Raw genomic sequence first — 14,462 nt, 5'->3', positions numbered from 1 at the left:
TGTTCACAGAGCACTGGACTATTGAAATCAGTTGGAAAAGAGGCATGAATGCTTTGAGTGGGCAAGTCAGATCTGTAGGTCAGCCATGACTATTATTCTTGTCACTGTTGAGTGACTTGCTAAGAGGTCAGTGCTGCTGGGTGCACCAGTCGCACGAGAAGCTGTTCGCTGGTAGTGCTTCGTCTTGCAGACTGTGCTGAAGTAAAATTGCAATTAGAGGGAAGGAAGTTTTGCCTGATTAAGAGCTGCAGGATGTTCCCAAATCTCATCTTATTCCCAGGCAAAGAAGCTTCAGCAGATGCTAGAATATTTACATTAAGCTATGTAGACAGTATTTAAAGAATAGGCACAGGTAATTTGAAATGTGAAACAGCTTTAAATTGGAGATACACTCATGGTCAGACTTGATGTACGTTATACAGTCAGTAACCCAAGCTACTTCTGTGAATGCTACGTGGTTAACCCTGTAAGTGAATGATATTAAGAGAAGTATGCTCATCAATAGCTGTAATGGTTTACAAGCTTAATATATGCTTTTATTTCTTAATAGTCAGGAAAAGAATGACAGTATTTTACTGCCTACATCTGGTCCTGTGCAGAATCAAAATCAATTTTGCTGGAAAAAAAAAAAGCTGCATAAGAAAAAAGAAAAGTATCCAATTTTGTTGTTTATAATTCTAGTGGGGTTTTTTTCATGCCTAGAAGTTTGCTAAAGAGTAATCTAAATAAATAAATAATCTCGCTTTCATGCTGCTGTTGAGTGTTATGTGCCAAGTTTGAACTTAGAGCTCATATTTCTGGCCAAGTTTAAAGCCCTTAGCAGTGGCATTTTGAAAGGGACATGCTGATACAGCCTAATCCCAATGATGCGTGTATGCCACTGCAATAAAGGCAAAAATATTTAAAAAAAAATGCTGATTTGGTTGAAGATCAGAATGGTAGTGATATAAAAAATGCCCTTTGGTTTTATACTCCTACAGAGTAATGTCTGTATCAACACTTTCTTTTAAGGTGCAATTCAACCACACTTGTGCATCCTGTGTTATGTTAAGGACTAAACCTCAGTACACTCTTTACCTAAGTAAATAAGGTAACTCTTAATAGAAAACGCCCTTGCAGGAATAGACCTCACCTTTGCTGTACATTTGAGTGGTAATGCAAAAGCATCTAGTGTTACTGTCACAGACTATCTTCTACTTAGAGAGCCTTAACAGTTCAGTTTGTTCTTCATTTAGAGTTGAACTGTGTGGTGGAATTTAATATAGAAAATTGATGATTGTGTGTGGGCAAGCAAAATGTTTGATTTTCTGGGATACATAGCAGTGTGCCTATCATGAATGACCTTCAAATTTCTGTGGTTGAGAAGATTTTATGCCATTAAGAAAGAGACCAAGAGTACCATGGCTATGGCAGAAGGCTTGGTCCTCTGTATCTCTTTTCAACCCAACCAGTTGGAAGCCTGTCTGATGGGGTTTCCTGTCTCCTTATCATGACCATCATATAATGTCCATATTGATATGATAATGTATATAGCCATTAATATAGCTTAGAAATACAAACTTAAACTAACTCAATTTAAAAAGAAAATACTATCTGTTGTAATTATTATTGCTGAAATGCCCCAAACAGCCCCCTGTGCCCAAAAGAGCCTGTTATGCCCTTTGTACTTGGTACTACGTAAAATTACTGAGGAGAAAGTTAATTAAAATCATTAAAACCTAAGGATCAATTCAATTCAATAATGTTTTTATTTGGGGGAAAGCTGTGCGCATGTTCCAAATACATGTGTTTCTAAAGACAGGCCCCTTATTTATCTGTTGCAGGTAGATCTCTCTTGCATGGGAGTGGGGGCTCCGGACTGGATTTTCAGTTGGCTAAATTAGCCAATTTTTGTGGTGTTTATATGTGTTGTAGAGAAGCTTTGGGGAATAAAGAAGAGTCTGTATCACCATGGGGGAGAATATTTTTTTCTGAAGTGAAGAAACCAAAGATTGACTCAGAATGACATTCAGTTCCTGAAACCATTTTTAACTGCTTCTTTTTCTAAAGATTTGAATTTTTAAATTATATGAACTTTTTAAACTTACTTCCATGTTGCAGTAGTATTTGTTTATTAAATCAGTATTTGTATTTCCTGCTCTTGACAGTGGGATGTTCTATGATGGAAATCATACTTACCTTATTGAGCCAGATGAAAACTACACTTCAGATGTAAGTAGAACTTATAGAAGTCCTGCTGTGTTGTTTATTGAATACAGACATTCATGGGTACAGGGCAGATGTAAGGCTCTAGGACCAAAGGGTCATCCCCTCATTCTCAACTCATTTACCACATACAAAAGTAGACCTCCAAAAATTAGGCAGTGGCATGTGTATATGTGTGTACTCCGTAACACTTGGATGTAGAGCAGTGCAGCACCAGAGGGTGATGAGAGTCCACTGGAGCCAGCAGAAGCCTGTGGGTGCCCTGTCGCCTTCTCTGGCACTTCCTGCTCTGCATTCGTTACATCCGTCTCCTCCTGGCTCGGCCTCAGCTCCAGTTCAGCAGCTCCTGTGACTCTCGATGTTCCCTGGGCAACTTTCTTATGCCTAGCTCTAAGCGTGCTCAGCCACTCTAATGTACTCAGATATTTCAAATAAAAGATGATTAACTGTGGTGTTAGCGATCACATCACAGTTGGGAGAAGGAGAAGAGTGTAGAATAATGGTGCCTTGCAACTTGCATGTTTACTGATGTAGATGTTGGGTAACAAGGACCTTTGGAACTGTCTATTTAATGCTTGTGAGATGGATTAGTTTATCCAGATTTAATACAGGCAATTATGTACTATTTCAGGATGACTTCCATTTCCACTCTGTTTACAAATCCAAGCTGATAGAGTTCCCTTCGGATGACCTGCCATCTGGTATGTTTTTTTTAATATTCATGACTTACTGACTTGTTGTAGTCTAAGGCCAAATTTGTTAATTGTATTTGATAGATAATCTTCTGATAGTATATTGGTTTTTTGTATACCTCTTCTTTTTCCCAATTAATAAAAAAGGACTGAAAAAAAAAAGAATCTGAAACACTGAAAGCACTGGAAAAGACCCTGAAGCACTGAAAAAACCCTGAATCCAATGAATCAAACCTCTCCTAGACCTTTATTTTGTGATGTATGTTTCTCTTAACAAGTCATGCTGTCTATGGACTATGTTACATGCTAGTAGTTGTAGAATGGAAAGAACTAAGGTAGCCTAAAGATGGTGAAAATAAACCCCACATTACCAGTGGTTGATAACTCTTCATGGATTTTTCCTTTTTTGGATACAGGGTGAGTACCATGGTGTGAGCATAAGCCTGGGAGACAAGAACTTGCCAAATGTCGTTGCTGTTCCGTGACTCTCTCATCTCCAGTCCGTTCAGCATCTTTCACAGTACTGGCTGTAGTGTGGATCATGCATTTCAGTACAAATGAATTTGGAGGCAGAAGTGATTTCGAGTGCTTGTAGTGATGAATCCCCAGAGTTTATATTGTGCGTGGAGGGAGAAGTGTTTTTTTTTTAAAATGAGTTTTCATCTGAGAAGTTGGCTTGTTAATTGAAGCTAAAATTGCAGTATTTATGGCATATCCGCATTCTGTGAAGGATTCGGCAGTTTTACAGGTGCTTTTTCCTACTTTACAAAATATATCCCAGATAAATAAAACTGGCCTTCATAGACACTGTCATTTTGGTAGAAACCACCTATAGACTAATTTCTTCAGGAGAGTTACAAATGTCAGTCATCTTGTTACAAACTATTTGTCCTATGGTAACAGTTGGATCTGGGATCTTCCAGTGCTGAGTACTGCACTTAGATGGGTCCTTCTCTGGAGCACACTGTGCAGGTTTGCTAGTTGTTAGGCAAACAATGTAGAATCATTAAGAGAGGTAACGAGGAAAAACAAGGGAAATTGCTACAATTGGGTTACCTTGATTTCAGTTCTGAAGAAGCAATCTTTCTGAGTCTGAACTAACAGTGTCCCAGCTTGGTGTCTCACGTCCTCTGCTGATGATTGCCCAGGCGAGGTGGAGGAGGTGTTGGGATGGAGAGGCAGCACAAAAGGCTCATGCAGTGCAAGACATTGACATCTGTATCGTGAAGCTTCCCATTAACGTGCATCTTAGACATATACCATGGTTATTCCCTGTACTTGTGGAGATGGTAGTGTAAGGAGAACACTTTATTGAACATAAGGCCAAATAATAAATTGCATTTTTTATCACCATTTCTTGAGGATATGTCATTTGAAAGGTTGGAAATAATGCGACTACTGCTGAGTTTAAAATAAATCTTTTGTCTCAGATTGTTAAAGTAGGAGACTGCTAGAGTGGGTACTTAGGAGATATCTATCAGCTGTCTTATAAGATTTCCTAATAGTGAAATTTTCTGTTTTCAAGATTTTGGAATAAAATTATTTTCTGCTTTTAAAATTATGAAAAGGAATTCATTTCAAGTATAATCCACCAGTTTCGCCTCCACCAAAGCTTCTTGATTTTCAAAAAAAGTGTCAAAATAGGGCTTCATTGTTTTGGGGGGGGGGTTCCCTACAAAAATCCAGATATGCATGTACAGTTTTGATTTTACTGTAGATACAAAGTAAATAGTTGCTGGCTTTGATGTACAAAGTCCAGCATGTGATATAATGGAAGATGTTTCCATTAGATTGAATTAGAATCACAAGATTGTAGAAAAGGTTGAAAAGGAGATTTAGTTGTGGAGTGCTAGTGGTCTTAATTATACAAATATTTGTAAAGTGGATAAGAGGTATAATGTGCTAATATTCTGTTACTTTATGTTTAGGATCCCATATATGGAGAAATAAACTTTAACTCACAGTCTGCTCTCCCACATGCCCATATTTGTTTTTGTAAAAATGTTTGGAAAGGTGTTTCTGAGGTTTGTAGTGAAAGTTCCGTTAGATGTAATAGTTTATATCCTCATTAGAAATACCACTGTTTTTCTTTGTCTGTGATTATTCAATTTATCTCTGTCTTTAAGTCATCCTCCATGCATAGCCACAGCCTCAGAGGATGAGAGCAGTCCGCACTACCTTCTGCACCACCCTTTTCCCTGTGCCCACAGGAACTCTGTCCTTCACCCCCCAAGCTGCTGCACACCCTGCCCTGTGTTCTCCTTCACTCCTCGCACATGCTGTCCCACCAGTGTCTCTGCTTGGCACTGCCTCTTCCCTGCTGGTCTGGAGAGTCCCAACTGTTGTCTTGACTTTTTTTTTCTTTAAACAATATTTGCAATTAATTGCTAATAGTATTGTTGTGAATTTTTTTAAGTATTACAGCAGAATCATTATTATTATTAGCAATCACTGTGCTAGGTTATGTCATCAGTATTTCTTATATTCCTTATTGCTCTCACAATTTATCATTTTGCTCAGCCTAAAGAGATCTTCCTTCATGTCAAGATGTTCTTCTTGTCTTTAAAAGAGTCTGTATGTAAGCTAAGATTTCCACTCAGAACTGCGTTAGGAATGGATTGGATGTATCATCAGCTTCAATATTGATATTAGGAAAAAAAAATCAAGTAATAGGGATTATTCAATATCAGTGATAGTAAAAGCACACACTGCTATACCACAGTTCGATAGCAATGTACTTTTATATTATTTTGCTTCTTGGGTATTAAAAAAAAAAAGAAGGGTGCTATTGCAAAAAAAATTAATCATACTGTACAATGGTCTGAGGAGGCAATGAGGACTTTAAATAAGGAAAGCTTGGATGGATGACTTGGCATGCTTTGAGCATTTAACTTCGTAATTTAGTAGACTATTTTTTCTCTTTATTGAGACATATAGTGCCTTGGCATGGTCTTAGCGCTATGTTATTGAAGGTGGTGTTTTTCAAATAGTGCATAACAGATGTCCTTTTCCTTTGAGGTCACTTGAAAGATGTGTAGCTGTGGCACTTGGGACATGGGTTAGTGGGACCTGGCAGTGTTACGTTTATGGTTGAACTTGATGATCTTAAAGGTCTTTTCCAACCTAAATGATTCTGTGATTCTATGAATCCTCATTACACTTTAACATGTTTCCATGAAAATTTCCACTAGGCTTTCTCAGCTATCCGCATTTCCTGTGATTTTGCTGGTCATCTTTTGCCTGAGGGTCCCTGGCTGGAGATGCACCCAGTTTGTGAATTATAGTGCAGTGATAATGTGTGTTAATGTGTTAACGTTAATGGATGCATCATTCCCCTCTAGAGATGACTGACTTCCGATGGTGGGTAAAATGATCATATTTATTGGGAAAGTTATCTGAGACCCTATATACATATTGTAAATTATTATTTTATTGATTGAAAAGTTGTATTTTTACCAGTTTTATTAACCATGATACAAAACCTAAAATGACAGTTTGAGAGCCAATTGTACGACACTAGAACACAGACTAAATTAATCAACATATATAAAGCATAATCGTAAACAAATTTGTAAAAAATTTTTTAAGATTTAGTTTCTTATCATTGGGAGCTCTAGAGACTGCAGGTCTTTAAGCAATAAATAGGGATGTGATTTAATTTATTTTAGGTCATTTTTGTAAAGAAAATCCTCATGTGCACTGGTGTAACCATGAAAACATTTTTCAGAGAAGCGCCTGTGATTGTCCAGGCCCCTCCATAAAAAGATATCTGCAAACTTCACATACCAAAATAACAGTATAATCCCCAAGATGTAGCCAAGACAATACCAGTTAGTCATGTTTTGCTGTCCTGGTTTTGTCTTATCAGTAACTAGCCACTCCTGGTTAAGGTTAGCACTTATGCCTGGTAATGTTTTGTCAGATGGGCAATTCAGCTTTGTGTATTAAGGTTTTGCTGATATGGCAGCCCTTTCAAATTCCTATCAGCATTGTTTTTAATCCTATTGTTTGAACCTCATGCAGAAATTGCACAGTTAATGTACAGGAGGTGGGAGGTGGAGCTGTGAGAAACTTTACTGTCTCACCCGCAAAACTGAAATGTTTAGGATTTTGTAACACGACCTAAAGTTGTGTACAGAGGTATGTGAACTGGAAGTCCCTTAATTTACACACCTCCTATAGTACAGTCTACTTCTCTGCAGGATTGATAAAATCACTCTGGAATACTGAAAGCAATTTTCAGTCCCTGAAGACTGAAAGGATGCCCAAAGCTGCAGGAGGTACAAAGGAGGGGACAAAGGAAAAAGAAGTATTACAAAATAAGCAACTGCAAATATTTAATTTACATGTCTCAGAAAAGATCTTGGGATTATGTGAATAGTAAACATGTTTATACAAGATAAGGAGATTTCTGTTGTGTAGAGAGAAGTGAGGCAGGGACTATGAATCTAAAATTAAAGATGGAAAAGTACTTCTTGGACATTTAAAACGGTGAGAGCAAGTATTGTCTTCTGCTTAGTTTATAATGTATTCCTTTCCGTGAGAGGCTAGTAATAGATTTGGTGAAAAGAATTTGGCAAAAGAATAAACTACTTGGTGCTTATGATTAGAGGTTTAAGAAATTAAAGACACAGTGGGATTAGCAGGGAGGAATATTGTATCGATAGTGAGCATTGCCAAAATCTCATAAGGTTTCTCCCAACCCTAACATATTTTACTTTGTGGATATAATCGTCTTAAAGCATTAATCTGCCTTCTGTGCTCTTCTTATTAATTTAGGTAGCTATTGCAAGAGCTCTGTGAATGTCTGCTGAATTCCCAAAAATGTGATTCATTCCATGGAAGCACTGTGCTAATAATATTACATGCCCAGTGTTGGTGAAGTTTTGGCATAGAACATCTGCTGTGCTTTCTGAAGTGTGACACCCACAGATCATCTGTTTCAGCAGACCCAGATTATCACTAGTAGAGATTTTAATAAGAACCCTGTTACTGGGAATCATCCTTAACGTTGCCTCCTTTCTAGCTGGAAACTTAAAAAAAGAAATTGTTACCGCATCTGATGTGCGGAAGAATGCCGTACTACTGTCATGCGGCATCAGGGTCACTAATTGTTGGGCTGTATTCTTGTAAACATTCAATGTATTTGCCTGTGTTTTTTGCTCAGAGTTCTGGCAAATGAATACTACATCGCAGAAGTTTGTTGTAAAGCCAAGACACAAAAGAAGTAAAAGGCAGGTATGTGCCAATATGCTTGTTTATGAGTAATATGCTATCAAGTTTATTTTGTGTCTGCTGAATTAATTTGTCCAGATGGAGTCCTGCTGCTGCTGTTGGTTTGGCATGAGCTCTCTATATCAATGCAGCTATTACAAAGAGGTATCTAATGTTGACAAAACATTGTTGGGTTCCCTTGGACATTGCCTATCTGAAGAGTTGTAAAATTGTTAAACATTGCTAAATTGCAAATATAAAAGTAGCTAAAATATTTTCTCTCCAGTGTAGAGCTTTATCAGAAACTCCCAATTAATGAAACATTTACAAATATTTTTTATGTTGCAATGGTGACAAGTAGCTACTTTATCTCACTTGACTTTGATTAATATAAATATTCTAAGACTAAGAGTTCATTCCCTGTTTATTAAAGTGGAGGAGCCACTAAGTGCTGATGTTTGTCTGTACCCTGGTTTTAGATAGGAGCAATTCTTTGCATTTTAGGAATGGATCTCAAATAATGGTACAGGTCAAAAAAGAGCCGGGTCAGGGGAGCTGAACGGCGCAGGCAAAAATGAAATACTTTCAAAAACAAAAATGAGAGCAGTGGGAAGGGAAGATGACTTTAACACCTTTGACTAATGTAAGCTTCTCAGAGGCAAAAGAGAAGTGAGAAAGACAGTGGAGAAATTCCAAAAGTCATTCTTGAGGATCTTACTTTATATCAGCTAGTTTGCTACCTTTCTATAAACTAGTAATTATTCTGCACTTTTAAATCATAATGATGTAATAACTCTCCTGGAAAACCCAGGAAAACAAGGACACCATGAAGAAGCACAGTCGTAGATGTTTCTAAATGCAAAATAGGCGTAACTTGGAGGCAAGTACTGTGTTCACTGTGTGAATCAAGCAGTGTGCAAATAAATAATAGAATTGTTACAGAGATTTTTCATAAAGAATTCAGGAGGCATCCCTTTCTCTTTGGAAAAAAGTTTATAGCTGACACAATCCAATTTTAGAGACAGAGGCCCCACTGAGGATTCATTTTAAAAAAACCTAAACTTGGGATTAGATGGGTTGATAGACTTGATTTCATTATTTAAGGTCATATAAATGTCCTAGCGTAGGTGAAAGAATTTTTTAAAATGATGCAACTAAGCACTAGAAGTTTCATCAATATCTGAGACCAGAATTAAGACAATAGAAAAAATGTATAGGTGAGAAGTTAGGTTTCTGAAGCCATTTGTAGTTATCAGTTACACTCTCTCTGTACTCTGTTAGACTCTTACAGTTGTACTCTCTCTGTAGGTTCGTCAGATTCCACACAAAGTTGAAGAGGAAACAAAATACATTGAGCTAATGATTGTAAATGATCATCTAATGGTAAGACTGACACACTTCAGCATCTTACGGTTATCACTAACATCAAATTGTCTTAATTGGTCCATAAAGGATAACAATAAAGAACAACATATGGCCAGAATAAATTCAGTATGCCCTTAAGATAAGACATTATGATTTCATTAACCATTGATGAAGTTGCTTCTGAATTTTGGCAGGGTGATTTCACCAAGAATGCAACCAGGCCTGAGTATCAGAAAGGAGTGTCATAAATTAAAGCTTTGTATCATAAAGTAACTAATGTCAGTGTGACTTAGGCTGATGTTTTTCTTTCTGGCTTTCTTGAGCACTTGTCTTAGTTATAACCAGTCAGCAATCAATAATGTTATTGCAATTGTGCAGCTTCTGTGACAATGGGGAGATTAATAGTGACTAGATTTTTTTGATACGTCCAAATCAATATAGAGAAAATTATTTTCTTAAGCTTGTATAGTTTCTCTGGGAGAACATAAATAGGCTCTTTAATGTAGTGGAAAGAGACATGATAAAGATTAGTCTATTGAAGAAAACCCAGGCTCATTCAAGTGGGAAAAGGCACAGATTTATGCCAGTGAAGATTATTAATAATTAATGAAAGGAGTATCAAAGGAAATGGTGAATTCTCCATTGCTTGCAGTCTTCAAATCCAGACAGTGTATTCCTGGAAGATGTGGTGGTGTCAAACACAATAGGTTTCGATCTTGAAGTAACTGAATAAAGTTCAGAGACTGGTGATGCCCCTCCAACTGCTGACATTACCTGATTTTATGGTCCTTTATGGCTTTAAAATCAAAATGTTAGCTATACATTTTATCTACCCTTTCTGTAATGTGCAGCTTCTCTCAAGCAACACCCAAATTGGCAAAAATAGATATCAGAGTGTAAAAGGAATGTGCCACTGTCCTTGGACAGCGTATTTCTCCATCAGCTCAGTTTGGTGAGCATAGCAATAAATCCTTGGATTAAAATGGACAATGCTGGATGCAGAATTCCCTAAATTGGTGTCATTGTGTTTGATCCTCAAGTCCTGAAGCCACAAATTTCCCCTTGAGACCTTATCTGTCTGGGCTGATTTCCCCCCAAGGACAATGTTTCCTAATTTTGGTTAATTATAGCTACTGCAAGAGTCAGTCTACTTAAGAGTTTATTCTCTGAAGCAAATGCCAGTGAACGTCCATGGCTGAAGAAGCCGCATGCTCTGGGCTCCTCCCTTTCCCCATGGCCTGAGCTAGCACACGAGTGTATTTGACTTACTCCCTGTGTGTGTTGTGGATGCGGCACTCTGGATGCCCTCAGTGTGGAGCTGACACTCCACAGAGTTGGAGCCGTTCTTGCCATTCACCCTCCCCAGGTGCTCCAGAGCGAGCAATGAACCTCGTGTTTCTTCCTCTGGTCTGTTGCATCCCTGCTGCTCCTGGCTGCCCTCTCAGCTGCTTGTCCAACTATTGCTTCCAGTTGGGGAATACAGTTGTTAAAACCCAAACATTGAAATAAGCTTACAAATTAGTATACTGAAAACATTTCCGTAGCATGCTTAGAGAAGCTGGAGGCCTGAAATTTGAGGTTTTAGTTGCAAATAGACTTGTGTGGTATATTTATTTCCCTTTGTTCCTGTGCTTCATTTTCTATTTATTTTGTAGCTTTTTCATTTCATCCTTTCTACCATTTTTAGCTTCACAGTCCTGTCCTTCTGTTTTTTAGTAAGTGTAATATCCTCATTTTTGGTGTTTTTTTTTCCCCTTTCCTGCTTGAAAGCATGCATTTCCCACCCCCAAGCTGCCAGGCACTTTTTCTTGCTCACTGAACTTCCAGAAAATATGGACAACTTTCACTCCAAAATCAAGCATCACGGGGCACAAGAAGGTTAAACATTTCTGAAGATCTTAGTCCTTTTGTCCTAAATTCTTTGAAGAGACTTGTGACTTTCATACCCACGGTGCTCACTTGTAAGAGTTTTTTCTGCAGATAGGAGTACCTGGATAGCTGTCTTCAATGTCATCTTTATAGCACTGTGTTATAGATGTCAGTAAAGGTACCATTGCAGTCCGATTGCTAAAGTGATTTGAATCAGTTACTGTGGCATTATGGAACGTGAAATCGTACATGAAGAAATCCAGAAGACAGTTTAAGAGAGAGAGCTAAAAAAAAATAGCAAGTCTGATTGATAGATTAAAACATGGATGCAGGCACTCTTGGGGTAACAACTCTAAAGAAGTTTCAACTATGGAAATAGTGTTGCTAATTTCTGTATTGGCATTTGGAATTAACTTTAAAATTGCCAATAATAAAGATAATGAAGAGACTAACAATATGTTTCTGTTCCTATAGCATTTTTCAGTAAAGCTCTTAGAGTACTTTCCAAACAGGAATTAATACAACAGCTGTTGTGAAGTGTATCAGTAGTGTGCATTTCTGAGCAGTTTACTACTGTCAGCACAGGAGACAAAACCTTGCACAGGGGTTTTACTGTTGATATAGTTGCTTTTTGCTTTGTGCTTTTTACTTTGTGCTTTTTTGGAAATGGAGCTCATTTTGCTGAAGTCTGTATATATAACTTGTCTGTGTTTATTTTGCAGTGTAAAAAGCACCGCTTGTCAGTCGGCCATACAAACAGCTATGCTAAATCGGTTGTGAACATGGCAGATTTAGTAAGTATCACTCAACTAAATGTTCTTTTATGTGTGAGATGAGTCATATGATTCTCCTGCCGATAGATGCGGGAGTTGTCAGTTCATGGTATACCTAATAATAATAAATATGAAGATCACAAGTTTTCATCTACAACCACAGTCAGCCACCTATAAATACGTTGTCTAACATAAAGCATTAGAGATTTTTTGTGGCTTCAGACGTTTAAGTATCCTGCTGGATCAATCTCTTGAGCCTGAGTTTTAAAGAGCACCTTAGATATGACAGTTTTTAACAAAGGATCCCTGCATTGACAACTGGAAACCCCAAAGACAATCTGAAATTAGAGTGCACTAAAATTTCTCCAGAAAAAGGCAGGTTTGAGTAAATGAGTTAGAAGAGGGACACACAGGTGGATTATGTGGATTATATTTGTGACGCTAAATTGTATGAGCTGCTGCTGGCTCTTGCACCTCACCCCAGAAGAGTATACTAGAAAAAGAAAAATGTGGTTCCCGCTCTTGAAAGTATTTGGTGTGGAATATTAACCCCCTGTATCGAAAGGATGGCCCTTTTTTCTTGATTCAGCCAGCATGAAGTTAAATACTGCTGTAGAGGTGCTTTACAGTGAAAGCTGTGGTTTTATAGATCACTATTTGGTATAAGGGAGCCCTCGTGTGTTATTGGGGTGAGTTGGATGGGTTATAAAAGACCCAAACATTCAAAATCTTTGAACTATTTGGAATGGTTCTGTAGTAACTTTTCAGAAATCCCATTTCATTTTTTATGCACCTCTACCTGAGTAGAACCTGCAAGGGATCGTTTTACAGGCTGAGACCATTGATTGAAGATTAGGCCTAAAATTTAGATTTTACTTTGTTTTCATGTTTGTTTGTTATTTTTACGGGAGATAAAATCCCCTGGGAGAACCTAAAGTGTGCCAGAACAAGCTAAATAGGTAGTAGTGTAAAAATGCAATCTATTTAAAAAAAGGAGTAAAACTCACCTTTATTCTATTTGACATAATATGTTTGTTCATTCTGTTAATGTACTAGATATATAAAGAACAACTTAACACCAGGATAGTATTGGTTGCCATGGAAACCTGGGCTACTGATAACAAGTTCACCATATCTGAAAACCCCTTGGTGACCCTACGTGAGTTTATGAAATATAGGAGAGATTTTATCAGAGAGAAAAGTGACGCAGTTCACCTTTTTTCGTACGTAACCTTGTGTAATGTTTTATTACTGTTTTTTTTCTTTCCTTGGGGGTTGCTTATCACAAGTGGCTGATGCATCTCCTTTCTGTTGTGTGTGTAATCCACAATAATTCAGAAATGTTTCTGATGGGGAGGTGGGAAAAAGTTTATGCACAAACTGCCTGCCAGTGCAACTAGAGGTTTGAATCTCATTTTAGTTTTAATTTACTAAGCCCAAGCTGCATGCGCTGCAATCCTTGGTTATTCTGTGCAGTTACTTACTCTGCAGGTGCAGCTGCCTGAAAGGTGATGCATGGTTCCACCTCGGAGATTGGCTTCTTTGGCTGTAGAGCACGGACAGCCCTGTTGTATTATTTAAAAGCAGAACATTGGGTTTGAAACCAATGAGGTTTCCTACTTAAAAAGCACTGTGGCCTGCTTTACTCTGATGAATGACCTGCATGCTGCAGGATTACTGAAGTGTTTCAGATCCTCGAAACAATTTGTTCTCCAGAGAGATATGTGCTATAGGAAGAATACGCTGGGAGGACTGTTATTTTCTCGGAATATCTTAATTGTTTTGGAAATAAGATTGATATAACAAAATGCAGCTACAAAAACAGAGGAGACATTCATGACTGGGATTTTTGATCCACACGAGACAGGCCAGATGAATTGCTCTACTGGAGTCCTTATTCTTCCCTGCTGACTGTTGTAAAAGCTTATATGAATGAACTTAACCTAAACACCTCACTTTCACATGACTTCAGTAGAGTGCCAGGATACCCAATCCCAGTATCCAGCCTCAGAATTTTTGCACATACTTATTTACTGCAATTGACTTCTGTCATAAAGAGAGCTAGTTTCTCTGCGTCTCAGTTCTTCATCTGTAAAATGGGAATCAAGTTTTCTCACATCCTTCGTGTATCTTCTCTGGTGATATTGTAAGGTCTTTGGCGGAAGTGTTGTCGTTTTGAATATTTGTGGATTAGCTAGGGCAAAGAGGTCCTATTTGTCCTGTGACTGGGACTCTGGATGCCACTGTAATGCTAATTCCAGTGCTGTCTGTAACACCACCACTGATGTTTGAGGTATTGCATTCGTAGACTGTTTAGATTATCAGTTTCTGAAATTGTGTCTGT

The 14,462-nt window shown here is 37.9% G+C and overlaps 1 protein-coding gene across 4 annotated transcripts in view; it reads left to right on the top strand.

Moving 5' to 3' along the window:
* Positions 1 to 14,462, top strand: part of ADAM22 (ADAM metallopeptidase domain 22) — a 135,738-nt gene that overhangs the window by 77,928 nt on the left and 43,348 nt on the right. For all 4 annotated transcript variants that reach the window (XM_075746242.1, XM_075746243.1, XM_075746244.1 and 1 more), the window contains exons 6-11: positions 2,148 to 2,211; positions 2,837 to 2,906; positions 8,065 to 8,135; positions 9,420 to 9,494; positions 12,068 to 12,139; positions 13,175 to 13,341. In XM_075746242.1, coding sequence (XP_075602357.1) covers positions 2,148 to 2,211; positions 2,837 to 2,906; positions 8,065 to 8,135; positions 9,420 to 9,494; positions 12,068 to 12,139; positions 13,175 to 13,341 — 519 coding nt within the window. The remainder of the gene's footprint in view (positions 1 to 2,147; positions 2,212 to 2,836; positions 2,907 to 8,064; positions 8,136 to 9,419; positions 9,495 to 12,067; positions 12,140 to 13,174; positions 13,342 to 14,462) is intronic.

This window comes from Balearica regulorum, chromosome 2, assembly GCF_011004875.1.
Source record: "Balearica regulorum gibbericeps isolate bBalReg1 chromosome 2, bBalReg1.pri, whole genome shotgun sequence".
NCBI classification, from domain to species: Eukaryota; Metazoa; Chordata; class Aves; order Gruiformes; family Gruidae; genus Balearica; species Balearica regulorum.
Note: the sequence above shows the minus strand (reverse complement) of the source record. Positions and strands in the feature narration are given on the sequence as shown.